General features: G+C 39.8%; 1 protein-coding gene across 1 annotated transcript in view; it reads left to right on the top strand.

Moving 5' to 3' along the window:
* The window catches only part of BTBD9 (BTB domain containing 9), a 415,294-nt gene that overhangs the window by 306,721 nt on the left and 91,204 nt on the right, over positions 1–17,369 (top strand). Inside the window, exon 8 of the mRNA XM_082732274.1 lies at positions 7,386–7,575. Coding sequence (XP_082588400.1) covers positions 7,386–7,575 — 190 coding nt within the window. The remainder of the gene's footprint in view (positions 1–7,385; positions 7,576–17,369) is intronic.

Raw genomic sequence — 17,369 nt, 5'->3', positions numbered from 1 at the left:
AGTGACCAAGCTTTGTGATACACTTTTAGGGAAGGAGAAGCTGAGAGGGCCCAGGGTACATGTGATGCTCACACAGCCGCTCTTCTGCACTGGGCATATTTGTTTCCTTTTTAAGGTTTAGGTCAAGACCCAGACATTGATCATACTTTACCTTTCTAAGAAAACTTTCACTGAGAAAGCATTTTCTTTTTCCTGCCTTATTCAGTAATTTTTAGGTTTTCTAGCTTCTGGGAAGGAACTGTGTTAAGGCGAAAGTGCCACAGCCTACATAAGCATCCTTTTTTCTCACTCTGATTCATTCATTCAGCAGATATTTAGCTAACACCTACTATATGCTAAGCACTGTCTCTTGGCAGTTGGGACTAGAGCAGTGAAAAAAAGGAACACTCCTGCCCTAACGAAACTCACATTCTAAATCTCCAGTGATCATGTTAGATCAGATGGACATACTGGTCTGGATATTAAGAATTGGCACAGTGCTGGAATGTTGGGGTCATCCTGGTTGTTTATAAGAGGTCATTATCCAGTAGGTTTGTGCCTAGGTCCCCATTATTTTTTGCAATAGTTGGTATGACTTGGTCATTATACTATTAATTTGACTCATTATCAGAAAATTGGAATGAGAATTAAAGAAAGTGGTAATCTTCTGATTTTGTACCTTATTAGGTAGATACAGTTGCTTATCAAGTTGCCAGTAGAGTTCTAGCAAAACTATTTCTCAAAAGGAAATTTGGGACTTGGGGTCAATTTTACTGATACAATCATCCCTCTGTGTATGTTAAGATGTGTCTGTGTGTGTCTGTGCTGGGCACACTTTGTATATCCAGACTTCAACTAATAAACACTAATGAATAATTATGTCAAAATCAAAGTGATATTTTATCCTCCAGCCCATAGATACAGGATTCGTTGTTAAGAAGGCACAATTCTTTTTTTTTTTTTTTTTAAAGATTTTATTTATTTATTTGACAGAGGGAAATCACAAGTAGGCAGAGAGGCAGGCAGAGAGAGGAAGGGAAGCAGGCCCCCTGCTGAGCAGAGAGCCGATGTGGGACTCGATCCCAGGACCCTGGGATGTGACCTGAGCCGAAGGCAGCGGCTTAACCCACTGAGCCACCCAGGCGTCCCAAGAAGGCACAATTCTTTAATGTAGCAAATGTTTTAGACCAAGTTTCCAGAGAATCAGAGGGTAATATTTCTAGGACAGTTTACTTAGAGAAAATTTTAGAGACTGAATCTTCTTGAATAAACCCATTTATAAATGTGTCTCTAGAAAAGGAATTGTTAGCACTTATCCCAGCCTTGTTTTCCAGAGAACTTGAAACCATACTAGTAATGATTTTGTGATCATCTCCAATGCTGCTACACTAATCAACCACTAGTCAAAAATCAGATATCTAGGGATAAAACTGTGAGGCAGTAAGGTTGCATAGGTGGAGATTGACAAAATCAGGAAAACTCCTCAAAGACAACTGATAAAAACCTAGCAGATGCTACAGAAGATATCAGTGTTCAAAATAATCATAAAAGGTTTTACCCTTTTGGAGGCTTTCTGTCATTCTATATTTTCATAAAAACAGTGTTAAAATGTGTGAACTTGAAAAAAAAAACCCCACAAAATTCCATATGTGCAAAAGAACATAAAGGACATATATGTGAAGTTTGGGGAGTAAGAGCACTGGTATGCTGACCGCTTTGCTGAAGAAAATACTACCAAACCTACAGCTCTGTGTGCGCCCCTCCCACAGTGACACCCCTCCCCCCGATTTTCAGTGTTCACCATTCCCCAGGTTTCCTTTCTGATCTCACCACACAAGCATGTATCACTAAATGACAGAAGTGGAATCATACTCTGTGTTTTCTCCTCACTTCCTCTCTTCTTAACCAGTTTTCTTTGTGGGACTGACCTTGGTTGACACACATAGCTCTAGTTCATTTGTCTTTCAATACTGTGTAGTTTTTGTTTAATAGTAAAATTTCAGTGACTCAGTGGACAGTATGAACAGATTAGACACGCTTAAAGAGGACTGAACATAAATAATAATTTGAATTAAGAAATTGCCCAGGTAAATTTAATTATCATTGAAAAAGTAAAGTAAAATATAGAGTCTGAGGGAAAGTCTACTCAAAGTCACATCTAACAAACATACCATAATGTGGAAAATGAAATCATGGAAGATAATGATACAAATCAAAGTGTTATTAGAGCCAGGTACTGGTTTGACCATGTAAGACAAGGTTTATAGTTTTAGACTTTTAGCTATTAAATGTGAACCTCAAGTAAATCATTTTTGTATTCACTTAACATAAATATGTTTTCTATCTCTGTTTGTAAATAAATGATCTAAAAAAAAAAAGAAATTGACTAGAATACTTCAAAAAAGAGGTACAGAGAGAAAAATGAAAAGAAGGTTAAGAAATGTGGAAGACAGAATGAAAAGTTCCACAGAGGTCCGGTAGGAATTCTAGAAGGAAAAAAAAAAAAAAAGGAAAGAAAAGGAAGGAGAATCAGTATTCAGAGAAATAATGACCAGAATTTTCCAGACTTGCTAAGAGTCACAGATGCTCATATTCGGTCCTGAGAAGGATAAATTCAGTCTGGTTCTAGGTACAACTGAGTAAAATTGAGAAACACCAAAACCAAAACAACAACAACATCAAAACCCACGAAAAACAAAGAAAAAAAACCCTTAAAATTAACTGTAGGCAAAAAACAATTACAAGTTAGAGGGATAGGAGACTTTAGCAGACTTAACAGTAGAACCAGGAGACTATGGAATAATATCATCTAAGTGCTGAGGAAAAACAGCTTTTAACCAGGAGTTCCATATCAGTTAACCTATGCACTTTCAAACAGAGACTTTGCTGAATACTGATGGATGTATCTTAGAAAGAAGGAAGTTGAACCAAGAAGAAAGGAGGATATAAAAAACAGTAATGGTTTTTATATAACCAAATATATTTTTTATAACCAAAATAAATTGGTTAAGTGTGAATAAAGAAGTTTTGACATATAAAAAGAAGAAATATTAATGAGTTAATGAGTTTCACTTTAAATAGTTAGAAAACAGGAGCACCTGGGTGGTTCAGTGGGTTAAGCCTCTGCCTTTGGCTCAGGTCATGATCTCAGGGTCCTGGGATCGAGTCCCGCATTAGGCTCTCTGCTCAACGGGGAGCCTGCTTCCCCCCCTCTCTCTGCCTGCCTCTCTGCCTGCTTGTGATCTCTGTCAAATAAATAAATAAAATCTTTAATTAAAAAAAATAGAAAACAAAACAGAGTAATTTAAAAGGAATTAAAGGAAGAAATAATAAAAAGAAGAGGAGGGATGCCTGGGTGGCTCAGTCAGTTAAATGGTTAAATGGCAGACTCTTGATTTCGGCTCAGGTCTTGATCCCAGGGTCTTGGGATCCAGCCGAATGTTTGGCTCCGTGCTGGGCAGTAAAACCTGCTTCAGAGTTTATTCTCCTTCTCCCTATGCCCCTCCCCTCCACTCATACATGTACATGCTCTCTCCCCTCCCCACCCAAAAAATTATTAATTAAAAAATAAAAATAAGGGGCACCTGGGTGGCTCAGTGGGTTAAGCCGCTACCTTTGGCTCAGGTCATTATCACAGAGTCCTGGGACCCAGCCCCGCATCATCATCATCATCATCATCATCATCATCATCCATCATCGGGCTGTCTGCTCAGCAGGGAGCCTGCTTCCTCCTCTCTCTCTGCCTGCCTCTCTGCCTACTTGTGATCTCTCTCTGTCAAATAAATAAAACCTTTAAAAAAATTAAAATAAAAATAAGAGCAGAATTTAGTGAAGTAGGAAAAAAAGAAATCCAACAAAGCCAAAAGTTAGTCCTTTGAAAACACTAATAAATGAGACAAGCTATGTAGGACTGATGAAAAAATAAAAACTACAATTACAAATATTTGGGATGAAAAAGAGGACATACTATGAAAATTTTTATGCCAGTATATTTGAAAGGATAGATAAAATGAAAATTTTTCCTAGAAGGGCCAAGAGCATCAGAAACAATTTGGAAGAAAAAAGGAAAAGAAGAAGGGGAAGGCGCGGGAAAAAAGGTGTTCACTTTATCAGATTTTAAGATTACTATAAAATTATAGTAAAGCAGCACGGTAAAGGCACAAGGCTAGGCAAATCAATGAAACATAACGATTTTTAAAAAGAGACACGAATATCTATGAAAACTGTGTGTGGCTGAAATAACATAAGTTAGTGAGGGCAAGAGTTCATTAAATGGTGGTGGCAAAATTGGCTCATCTTAAGAATAAAAGATGAAAGTAGATTTTCTCTGTCATGCACGGTATACCAAAAATAAATCCTAAATAGATTAAAGAACCACATGTGAAAGGCAAAGTTTAAGAACTTTTAGAATAAAATACAGGACAATATCTTTATGGATTGAGGGTAGGAGAGAATTTATAAACAAGAAAAGGGAAAGGCACCAATCTTAAAAGATGAATGTTTTACCTCAAAACATTAACCAACAAAAGATTGGCATCCTACAAATCAATTAGAAAGACAGTAAAAAAAAAAATAGACAAAACATAAAGATAGGTAGTTTACAGAAGAAAGATGGAGAATGATTCTTGGGTGGGGGGGAGCTTTACAACGTCTTCAAACAGAAAAATGAAAAACTGAAACCACACTGAGATAACAAACTCATCTGTCTGGCATTACAAAGAGTTGGTAAGGATGTGAAGTAATGAGTTGAGAATGTATTTTTACAACCACTTTGGTGAATAATTTGGCAATAGCCAGGAAAATTGAAGGTAACTCATGGCCATGAGTGTAATTCACGCATATATACATGTATAATATCTTATGTATTCCTTTAAGAAACCCTTACCATGTACACAAGACTCCTTTGTTTGTAATCGCAAAGAAAACAGTGATAACAATCAAAACATCCCTTAGCAGGAGATTAGATAAATAAATTTTGACATGTTTATGTATTGAAATATTTTATAGACCTCACATGAATGGACTAGATTTATCTTTCTATTGAATGTTCCTTCATCATGGTTTAATGTTTGTGGTAAATGTTAATATTATTCACCAAGCATTCCCCTTTCTTCTGGGCACACAGCAGGGTCCCACTCTTGAACCCCTTTTGAAGTTAGGCAAGGCTCTGGGACTTGCCTCGAGCCCCGGAATGTGAGAGAGGTGATGTGTGTTACTTTGGGGGATGAGTCTTAAGAATCAGGACCTGGCTTTCTTTCTTCTCATTGCTGCTATAACTGAGGAAATTCATATGGCTACAAAGCCTCTGTCACTTGGGCCCTTGGCTGATACAATGAGTAAAACCATTTTTCTAATCGTCACTGAACACATAGGGTGCACAAAATATAAATACATAAGTAAATGTGCACTGTAGAAAGGGAGAATGGGGGCTGTTCCTGCAGCCTAAGCTCCATCTACAGTATTATTTTATGTCTCAGTTCTATTTGCCATACACCTTGCGCCACTTCCTTAAGTTCCACCTTCCAAATCACCCAATACTTTCCCTTTTCCATGAGATAGAGGTATCATGACTTGGCCTCCAAATATAGCCCTTCCTTGTCTTTCCAAGTCCTGGGGAACTTCTTTTTGAGCCCCTTCCTTCTCTGCTAGGAAACTGTCCTTTGAGGCTATTTCACTAGTGTGTTTGCTTGTTGTTTGGAGTTAAGCTTGACAGTCAAGGGATTCATCACCAGAAATCCATCCTCTCTTCCTTTCTCCTTCCCCTTCTCCCCCACCTTTTTTAAAATCTACGGATGACTTCCTCATCCGCAGAGAGCAAAGCAGTGAAGCAGTAGAAGATGAGGGCTCAAGTCAGGCATGCCCAGCTTTGGAAAGTAAATACATCATGGTATAGAAGATACATGTAAGATTACGTACTCCACGTCATTATCAAGGTGGAAATGTTTTGGCATGACAGTAGTACTGCTCACTCTCTCTCTCTTCAGAGAGTATATAATATTACCCTGAAAACTACAGTATATATCTAATGAGAAATTGTCTTTTTTTTTTTTCAACCTGTTTTAAAATTATATAAAGTAAGTTGCAAATCTTGAAGGCAAGTAGTTGGGCCTAAGTGTAGATTTGGGTTGAATAATAAATTAAATTAAAACCCCAACACTAGAAAATGCACAGAAAAGGTCCTCAGGGACTTAAAAGGCCCTTACCTTTTATTGCTCTCTTCTCCATGGTTAGAGATTCTATATCATTTTTAGATAGCTATCATTTTGTGGAAGCCCTTGGCTTTTATAAATGAACAGGTTGACGCGGATTTGAAGTAGAGAGAGAGACTCAAAATCAAATCAGAGCTGGTGTTTCAGAATATCTCAGTTCATGAACAAAGAGAAGAACATTATGTGTTGAAATGCCCAGAATAATAAACAAACAAACAGAAAAGGTAAACAAGTCATGGCTGAGGGCAACAGTGTATTCTGAAAAGGTATTGGTACCATTTCCTAGATCATCTTCCTGCTTTATGAATTCTAAAACACTGAATCTATGTGTATATCATATTTCTCTAAACAAATTGGTATTTACTGAACGTAACAAGTACATACAGTTTAGAGACTAGTAATAAAACAAGTGTCTATATACCCACCACCTCGCTTAGAAATAGAACAAAGCCAGTACTTCTGAAGCTCCCCTAAGATTTCATCTTGGAAATGAAATCAATTAATATTTGGACCTATTGGTGGGAGTCCCTGCAAGATTTCATTCGCCTCTTCCCAGACACATTATCCAGAATTTAATATAATAATTCCCTAGATTTCCTTTTTAGTTTTATATTTATGTATGTATCCCTAAATGAAGTATGTTTCTAGTTTTGTCTTTTTAAAAACTTTGTATAAATGCGTTCATAATCTGTGTTTTTCTGTGCCTTGCTTTTTTCACTCAACATTATATGTTTTTCTTGTTCTTTTGGTTTTTGGTGTTTTAGAAGTCAAGGCTTTTTTTTTTCTTTTTTTCTTTCTTTTTTTTTTTTTTTTTAGGAAAAGAACATATGGTTTTCAACTTATCTATTTGTACATAACCCTAGTTCACTAAGATCAATTAATGTGCAGTTTTCCATTGTAGTCTTATTTTGAAATGTATTTATCCATTCTGTGTTTTATGGGGTATCATGGTTCCTCATAGTAAAATGCTTCAGGGTTAATTACTACATGAGGTTTGCTTTGTTCCAATCTTGGATTCAACTTTTTTTCTTGAGGCAATTTGGCATGGAAAATGTGCTCATGTCTTGCGATAACTGAGGAGTTCTAATTTCCCCATTATTATTGATGTGAGATAGTAATTCATTTTGTTCACAGCAGCCTACCAGGATATGTTTAGCTTCTCTTATCCTGATGTTGAATCTTGTGTTGGGCTCACAGTTCCCATGGAGAACGTTGCAACAATTGCAGATTGCGCCAGTGTGATTGAAGGAGTCAGTCGGAGCCGAAATGCCTTGCTGAATGGCGACACCAAGAATTACGACTGGGATTCCGGCTATACGTGTCACCAGCTAGGAAGTGGTGCGATTGTGGTTCAGCTGGCACAGCCATACATGATCGGGTCCATACGGTAAGAAGGGTCCTTTTCGTTTATTACTTTTAAAACCGAAGACACGTGTGCAGATTCTTTTTCGGAACAATGATGATCCTAATAACTTCAGTGAAGATACATTCCTGTTGTTTGCTCTAAATATTGAAGCGGGGTAACATGGAGAAACAGGGGGCTTGTTTGGAGCTCCGATTGGGCTTGCAGCGAGAGTAGATTAGAGGCCTCTCCTGGGTACGGCCCACCTCCTTCTTAAGTCTCAGTTTGTGTTGGCTAAGGATTTAGAGGATAATGTCAGGATAGGTTGTATAGATTCAAAACTAATTTTCAACACCAATAAATTTACATCTGAGCCAAACATGTGACTATAAGGCCTGGTACTTAAAAAAAAAAATCTTCTTAATGAAAATCTGGGTTTTGGATGGTTGTTTTCATTTTGTTTTATTTTGTTTTCAGAAAGGAACTTTAACCCAACATTGCTTGATTTATAGGATTATATAATTTTAAAATGTGATACTGTTGACACCCCCCAGAGGATATACTTTTAGTTCAAGAGAGCCATGTGGAATGTATTGAATGGGCTGCCCTTTGCTTGCTTTTTTTCTGAACGTTCCAAGGAGGTCTCTGAAAGACTAATGTATATACATTTATGTTTAACAGTAGGTAAGGTGTTTTACATGATATCTGAGCCTGCCAGGGGTGGAGATCTCAGTGGGGTGTGACTGCCTACCCCCACCATCATGTTCTACCACATTTGCTCTGTTATTTCCTGTTCTTATGTTCAAGTCTTTGTATATAAAGAGAGAAAAAGCACAAAAAGTAAGGTAGTAGGATTTTAACCAGCAAATGTGTATTGATGTTTAGGCTAATGACCACAGAGGTTTTTGCAACCTGCTGGTCCCCGGGGCCACCCTGATGAATGATATTGGATTTGTGGGAGAATTCAGACTGTGGATTTCTTCATTTAAATTGTCAACTCCTTTTCATAAAGGGCCACATACAGGTTGAGTAACACAGGCAACCTATCACACACATAGAGAAGCCTTGGCCTCATGCTGTGGACCAGACAAACCCTCTTGGTGCTTAAGAAAGGGGAAGGAGAAGCCACAGTCAGCCTGGATAAGCTACCAGCGCAAATAAACCTCCATTAGATGGCAAACAAGACTCCATCCTTCCTTTTATCTCAGCTGCGTACGTTAACTAAGGCAGTCGTAGGCTATCTATTTAGTAATCTAATTTAAGTAAGAATTTTTGGCATTGATGGTAGGAAACTTACCTAATATTTCCCATTATAGTCTATCCCTCTTCACTGTCGAAATCTGGGGAGCCATTGTCCTTCTCCTGTCACTGGCACTCCTTACAGTCTTCACAGTTTCTTTAAGATTACCAGTCGTGTCTCTGAGATTACATCTGCAATTTCTTTCAGCCGGCGTGGGGTGTAACTCACCAGAGCCAGGAGATCTGGAATCATTTAAATTGACTAGATACTCTCTTTCTTTCACTTCACCTATTTGGGGCTTCAGTTCTCTCTTTATTATGTTTGTTCTGCCATTTCTAATTTGAAGACCAGTCTTCTCGTCAATGAAGACAGAAGCAAACCAGCATGCTGCTTAGTAGCTCTTCCCACTCTCTTCCAATGTTGCCTGTATTCTGTCTGCTTACCTGGTACTCCAGCCCTACCCCCAGCAATGTTACATGTGCATCTCACACCAACATGTTGGACATGGAATCCCATTATCCCCCCTTCGTCCGCTCAAGTCACCTTGAGATTTCCCCCCTCTCATTCAGTGGCACCACCCATGTGTCTGTAGACTGAGCCAAAAACATGACAGACTTCCCGAATTTACTCCTCTCTCTCACCTCCCCTCCTCAGCCATTTGTCAGTACTGGCTCCTGAAAATCTCACAAAGTCTTCCGCTCTTTCCATCTCCAGTACCGTTACCACAGTTGTACCTTTGTGGTTTTTCTTCTCCCCCTGGTCTGCCAGACTTCCATCTGGCTCTTCCTTCCCCACCTGTAACCATCTCCCCGCCCCAGATCTGACGTGGTTATGCCCCTTCAGGAGAAAATTCAGACGAAGGCATTTAAGAACAATCTGACGTGCTTCTGTCGACACAGCCTTATCTCCTGCTTCACCCCCATATGTGCCCATCTCATCCTGTCCAGCTACTCGCAGTTTTGCACATGCCATCCCTCTCTCACCTCTGTGCCTTCAACTCTCGGAATGTACTGTTCTCGTGGCTGGTGTCTCTCACAAATTCCCCATCACCTCTTTTTTACCGGCTCTTTCTCCCCCTTCAAGACTCCGTTCCTCCAGGAATGCTTCCCTAACCTCCCATCATTTCCTGGGCTGATTCAGACCTCCCTCTTCAACAATCCCCATACATTCTGTATGTACGTTCTACTGGAGCATTTGTCATATTATAATCGTTTACGTGCTGTCTCTTCCCAGTCCCCCTGACATATAAAGCCTGTGGCAACTCAGAATAAGCATCCCTTGACAGATCAAATGTGTAGATGAGGTAGTCTGTCAAGGATAGAGGGGAAATTATAGCAGGTACAGCAGGAGAGCTAGAATTTTAGATTCAGCAGGAACACATGAGGTCTCCGCCAGGGTGACAGCTCCAAGTGGGACAAACAGGCTGTTTGTGTGGCAAGGCCACCTTGACCTCTGGTTCTACCCAAACAATCAGAGATGATCGATCTAACTCCAGGTGTCACTGAGGCTTAAAGCAAGAGAGAACAGCGCCCATGTGGCTTTCTTTAATTATGAATGAAAATGGTTCCCCCAAACTATTTTTTCTTTCCGGGACTTGGAGTGGCAGTAATGAGCATGAGCACCAGCAAAGGCAGAATTGTCTAGCTCAGCCACCAGACTTCCTTAAGCCCAGCTATTGTTTCTGCAGTGAGAAAATCCATGCAATTGAAGTCCTGTGTAACTGGCTGAGCACTGAAAGAGACACGTCTCTGTGAAACTAACATTATGTTGTCAGGATCTGCATTTGCCTCTTCTGTGACATTATTAAGAAGAAAGAGAGAGGGATTTCTTAACCATCGGTGCCTGTGGACGATGCTGGATACCCTGGCAGGCCATGGTTAGCAGCTGCTGATGTGCCCAGACAGACATTTATTGATAGGAAACTAGATCAGTGGCACCTCTTCATGGGGATGGGTAATTGACCAATGACAGGATGATTAGTTGGTGACATTTGACCCTCAGCTTCTATTGCTTGTGATGACTGACTTGCTTTCCTAGTCACTGTATCTGAAAAAGCTCAATGATTTTAAATTGACACCCAGAGGGAGAATGCTACAGAGCTGAATGACTAACACTTTCCCCATCTAAGAAGCAGGAGATCTGGCAATCCTGGAAACTCTTCCTCTGGGAAAGCCCAATCACATGTACACTGGCTTTAAAAATTCAGATTTTTTTGTAGATGGTGACTACGAAGGCAAAGGACTCGGGCGGGAATTGTCTTGATCACAGCAGTCTAATTTCTTAAGGGAGGTTATAATTGTTTTGTGGGTAAAGATATCTTTTGTGCATCTGTTTTCATTCAAAGAAATCATTTCTTCCTTTCCTGAGCCTTTACCTGTAGCCGGGTAGGCAAGCAGAAACTTCTTCCTTGAAAGACAATGCTTGTGCCTAACCACAGGCCATGGGTGTCCAGTACCCGTCCCCCTGTGGTGTCCTGGAGGGGCTGACCTTGAAACATGACCCCTGACTATCCCTCCTCCCCCCTCATTTGTTTTCATTCAATTAGTAAACAGTTCTGGAGCCTTCTACTGTGAGAGGCACTGTTCTAAGCACTAGGGATAGAGCACTGAATAAAGCAAACATTTGCTGTCCCAGAGCTGATGTTCTTGTCAGGGGGAGAGAAACAGTAAACAACACTGTTTGTAACATGTCAGATTCTTCAAAGGGCTGTGGTACCAACCAGGAGGGGGACTAGGGCATAGAGACAGTGCAGTTTTAGAGGCAGTGGTCAGGGAAGGCCTGTGCAGAGCCTGAAGGAGGGGAAGAGCAAACCATCTGGAGACCTAGGGGATAAGCATCAGAGGCAGAGTACTGAGGCCTCAAGGGCGAGCATGTCTGGCAGGTGGCAGGAGCAGTGAGAGGCCACTATGGCTAGAGCTGGGTGAGGGGCAGAGAGCAAGAAGCAAGGCGAGGGGGAGGTGACTTGGAGAGTCGACAGCCCTGAGATTTGTTGCTGTTTCTGTATTCAGTCACCAACTTCCAGAATCATCCCGCCCACCACCACACATCCATCCTGGTGTTTCATTAGCACCATGAGAGGACAGTTTTCTTGGCTAAGGAGAAGAGGGGAAGGGCAGGGGAGGCCGCCACGCCTTCAGAAACGCCTTCTTTGCTCCTGACCTGCGTTTATCCATCCCGCCAGCTCCTGGAAGAGAAACTGCAGAGGCGTCCAGCCCTTGCAGCTTAACAGGAAACTTGCTCCCCAGTTCTTTCTTTTCTTTCTCTCTCCCAAGAGCTACAGCAGGCTGTGTGACTGGGAAATAAAGAAGAGTGGTTTTGTTGTTGTTAGGTTTACAGGCACAGCCAAAGTTATTCACTGTATATGAGGAAAAAAAGAGAGACAGAGTCTGGAATATAACTTAACAAGTGGGTAACTAAGTTGTAATTGTATCATTTTTGTGCCACTTTTTTTTTTTTTTTAAAAATGGAAGGTTCAGCTCACTTTAAAGATTATATTTATTTATTTGACAGACGGAGATCACAAGCAGCCAGAGAGGCAGGCAAAGAGCCGGGGTGGAGCTGGGGGGGGGGGGGAGCAGGCTCCCCGCTGAGCAGGGAGCCCGATGTGGAGCTCCATCCCAGGCCCTGGGATCATAACCTGAGCTGAAGGCAGAGGCTTTAACCCACTGAGCCACCCAGGTGCCCCTTTGTGCCACTTTAAAACATTAAGATTTAAATAACAAGAAATCTTCAGAGGCCTGACCACATAAAAAGACCAAGGTAAAGTCTTAATAACTAACCAATCTACCTAATGTCTTAGTTTATAGTCCCTCTGTCACCTTAATTTAAGACTTATTATCTTTCTACTTGCTAATCATGGTATCTTTTTCAGTGTTTTCAGACTGATATGAGAATCACATATGCTGTGTATTACGCAGGCCTGTCACCCAGGCCTTTTCAGCTAATCAGTGACAGCACTTTGCGAAAACCCTAATTATAGGATAGTGAATTGAATTAACAATTTTTATATTAGCCTGAAAATGATTGTTTTGTAATTGATATGCACAATACTGTAAGTAAAACTCCCCTACTACTTTAACTACAAACCTTAATTGCAAGTAAGTAGGCTGTCTGGAGATGAAACCACGCACATAGATGCAATTAAATAAACCCACAGTCTCTCCAGGTGCTATGAGGACTAAGGAGTTATGGACACAAAAACAGAGTTCCTCAGTTGAAAAGTGTTACGTGAACATAATATGTCAGGACAAAATGGGATGGGTTCAGCCCAAAGTATGTTCTTGGTGGGCCTTCATAATCTCTTTAATCTATGGGGCTGAGCCTTTTTATTTTGCAGTAGGAGTAAACCAGTTTTATCACTTAGAAAAGTTAATCTGGCACAGAATGTCCGAAACACAAATCAGTTTATGTCTTGCAATTTTTTTTTTTAAGATTTTATTTATTTATTTGACAGAGAGAGAGATCACAAGCATGCAGAGAGAGAGGAGGAAGCGGGCTCCCCGCTGAGCAGAGAGCTCGATCCCAGAACTCTGGGATCATGACTGGAGCCGAAGGCAGAGGCTTTAATTAACCCACTGAGCCACCCAAGCACCCCTGTGTCTTGCAGTTTATAAACATAGGGAAAATGAAGCAATAGCTAGCTTATCTTAAAAAAAAAAAAAAAAAAAAAGCAGGTGTGCCACTATGGTCCATTTTCATCCCAGGGTATTTTTTTTTCTCAGGGAGCTGTCAAGCCCATGCCCGGTTCAGCTGCCCTTTCACTATTGCGTGGCTACAACCAACGCCAGATGATCTCCTCAGTTTGTAAATGACGGGAAGGTCTTTCGGACTGCTATTTTTCCTTCTTCCCACTGCTTACCGCCCTGCCAGGCTATTGCTCACCCACTTCCCTCCCAAAGGATAAGCAAAGAAAAGAAGAAGGAGAGGAATCACAAACGATTCCATTTTGTTCCCCATTTAATAGCTCCAAATGAAGGCTTGGTCAATAAGAGTGGGGAGAGGAACCGAAGCTAATGACACAAAGGATGTTGGTAATTGTTTGAGTATTCTCTGTATCTGTGCTGCCCTCAGTCTCTCACAGGACCGCAGATAATCTCTGGTTGAAGACAGTGCTTTTGTAGCATGGAGACGGACGTGGGTCCTTGCGGCGATTTCCAGGTGCCCAGGACAGTACTGTGTGCCGTGAGCACTCAATAAACACTCATTGACTGAACTGACAACATAGTATGTTAGTGCAACTAAAGGGAGTTCTATCTATCAACTAAATTGGACATCATATTTGCTCACTGTGTCTGATCTAAGTGTATGTGAGGAAACTGCTAACGATTTGGCATCTCCAGCAAATGACTGAGATTAAGCTGTGGAGTTCAGCACTCACATTAGCACAGGGAAGGGTGCCCGCCTCACGGACTTAACGCCGCTTCCATTTCATTCTGTCTGAGTGCTGCACAGGCAAGCAGTCCATCCATTTACATCACGAGAGCCCTCTTTGCAACCTAGAGAGCAAGAAATTTCCTTTTTTATAGTTTAAAGAATACAACAAACACTAAATATATGACTCCTCTGGCTTGGATTAAGATTGCCTATAATTCTAGTCAAAATTGGAAAGATATTTTACAAAATTTGCTTCATATCAGTCATGTTGAGCATCGTCTGTCACAGCCCTGAACCAAAGAATTCTTCCTTGTCTCCCTGATCCATGATTTATTTACCAAGTGTTGTTTCTCTCTCAGCCTGTCTGCCTCGCACTAAAGTCTTCTCTTCTCTCCCTCAGACCTCAGAACTCTGGTTCCCAGAAAAATTGTTGAATAAAAAATTGTATCTATGGTTCCCAGTAGACACTGGAGTCTGGGCTGGGTGAATAGTTAGGGGACCAGAAATCCTGGAGCCTGGAAATGGATAGCAGAGTTTGGGGGCTTGGTAAATATGTCTCAGTCAGTTTCATCCTAGAGGTATTTCGAGACCAGAAAATATTGCTATGGCAACTAAGTTACATGTTAAAAATACAGGAGGGGCACCAGAATTCAGATATTCTTTGGAAAAGCAGGAAAGGTTAAATGCCAAAAAAACCTGTATGTGTGTGTGTTTGATTTACCTCACATTTATCTCTCTTGAGTGATTAGAGAACTTGACAACTAGTCATCATAAAATATAGCTGGGTACATGAAAAGAAAAATTTTTCTAGTTTTCAAAGATTAACCCATCAAGAAGACATTTTTATACAGGATATCAGCCCTATTTGACTCAATATTTCACAAATAAATATAGGTTTAGTAATTATCCAGAATTTTTACATCAGACACTTGTAAGAAAAATCTTCAGAAACAATCACAAGACAAGTAATAAAATGGCAATAAATAACTAACTATCAATAATTACTTTGAATGTAAATAGACTAAATGCTACAATCAAAAGACATAGGTGGCAGAATGGGTTAAATAACAAGACCCACTTATGTGCTGCCTGCGAGATACTCATTTTGTTTGTTTATTTATTTATACATACATACAGAAGACTCATTTTAGACCTAAAGACATATACAGATTAAAGGTAAGGTCTTGGAGAAACATCTGTCATGTAAATGGATGTGAAAAGAAAACCAGATTAGCAATTACTTATATGAGACAAAATAGATTTTAAAACAAAGACTCTAAAAAATGATGAAGAAGGACAGTACATAATAATAAAGGAAACAACCCAACAAGAAGACACAACAATTGTACATATTTATGTACCCAACATAGGAACACAGAAATACATAATACAGTTAGTAACAAGCATGAAGGAACTAATCGATAATGTAATAGTAGGAGACTTTAAGACACCATTTATATCGATGGACGGATCATCTAAACAAAATCAACAAGGAAATAATGGCTCTGAATGACCCAGGGGACCAGAAAAATTTAACAGATATAGTCAGGTCATTCCATTCTAAAACAGCAGAATACACATTCTTTTCAGGTACACGTGGGACATTCTCTAGAATAGATCACATACTAGGTCACAAATCAGGTCTCAACAAATTCAAAATGATCGAAACATAACAGGCATCTTTTCCAACCAAAACACTTTGAAATTAGAACTCAACCACAAGAGGGACGCCTGGGTGGCTCAGTTGGTTAAGCAGCTGCCTTCGGCTCAGGTCATGATCCCAGCATCCTGGGATCGAGTCCCACATCGGGCTCCTTGCTCGGCAAGGAGTCTGCTTCTCCCTCTGCCTCTGCCTGCCATTCTGTCTGCCTGTGTTCAGGCTCTCTCTCTCTCTCTCTCTCTCTCTGACAAAAAAAAAAAAAAAAATCTTTAGAACTCAACCACAAGAAAATATCTGGAATGACCACAAATACATGGAGGTTAAATAATATGCTCCTAAACAATGAATGAATCAACCAGGAAATTTAAAAGAACATGGAAGCAAATGAAAATGAAACATGACCGTCCAATTTGGATGCAGCAAAAGCGGTTCTAAGAGGAAAGTTCATAGCGAAACAGACCTACCTTAAGAAGCAAGAAAGATCTCAAATAAACAACCTAACCTTACACCTAAAGGAGCTAGGAAAAGGACAAAAAGCAAAGCTTAAAAACCAGCAGAGGAAAGGAAATAATAAGGATTAGAGCAGAACTAAATGACATAGAAACTAAAAAAACAAAAAAACCCAGAACTCATCAATGAAACCAGGAACTGGTTCTTTGAAAATATTGATAAAATTGATAAACCTCCATAGATGTGTCAGGAAAAAAAGAGAGGACTCAAATAAATAAAACCACAAATGAGAGAGGAAAAATAACACCACAGAAAGACAGTTAGAAAAGAATGTTCTGAGAAATTATATGCCAACAAATTAGACAACCTTGAAGAAATGGACAAATTCCTAGAAATGTCTAAAATGCCAAAACTGAAACAGGAAGAAATAGGAAATTTGAACAGACTGATAACCAGCAAAGAAATTGAATCAGTGATCAAAAAATTCCAAGAGACAAAAATCCAGGACTAGATGGCTTGAGAGGCGAAGTTACCAAACATTCAAGGAAGGTCAATACCTATTCTTCACAAGCCATTCCAAAAAAAGAAAGGAAGGAAAACTTCCAAATTCTTTCTATGAGACCAGCATTATCCTAATACCAATACTGGATAAAGACACCACAAGAAAAAAAAGAGAGAGAGAACTGCAGGCCAGTATGTCTGATAAACATAAATGCAAAAATCCTCATTAAAATACTAGCAAACTGAACCCAATGATACATTTAAAAAATCATTCACCACAATCAAGTGGGATTTATTCCTGGGTTGCAGGAGTGGTTCAATATTCACAAATCAATCAACATGATACATCACATCAGTAAGATAAAGGATAAGAACCATATGATCATTTCACTAGATTCAGAAAAAGCATTTGACAAAGTACAACATCCATTCATGATAAAATCCCTCAACAAAGCAGGTTTAGAAGGAACACATCTCAACGTAATAAAAGCCATCTATGAAATACCCACAGCTTACATCATCCTCAGTAGGGAAAAACTGAGAGCTTTTCCTATAAGGTCAGGAATAAGTCAAGGATGTCCATTCTCACCACTTTTATTCAACATAGTACTAGAA

The sequence above is a fragment of the Mustela nivalis genome (genome assembly GCF_964662115.1).
Source record: "Mustela nivalis genome assembly, chromosome: 5".
Lineage (NCBI taxonomy): Eukaryota > Metazoa > Chordata > Mammalia > Carnivora > Mustelidae > Mustela > Mustela nivalis.
The sequence above is the reverse complement of the archived record's forward strand: the minus strand, read 5'-3'. Positions and strand labels throughout refer to the sequence as shown.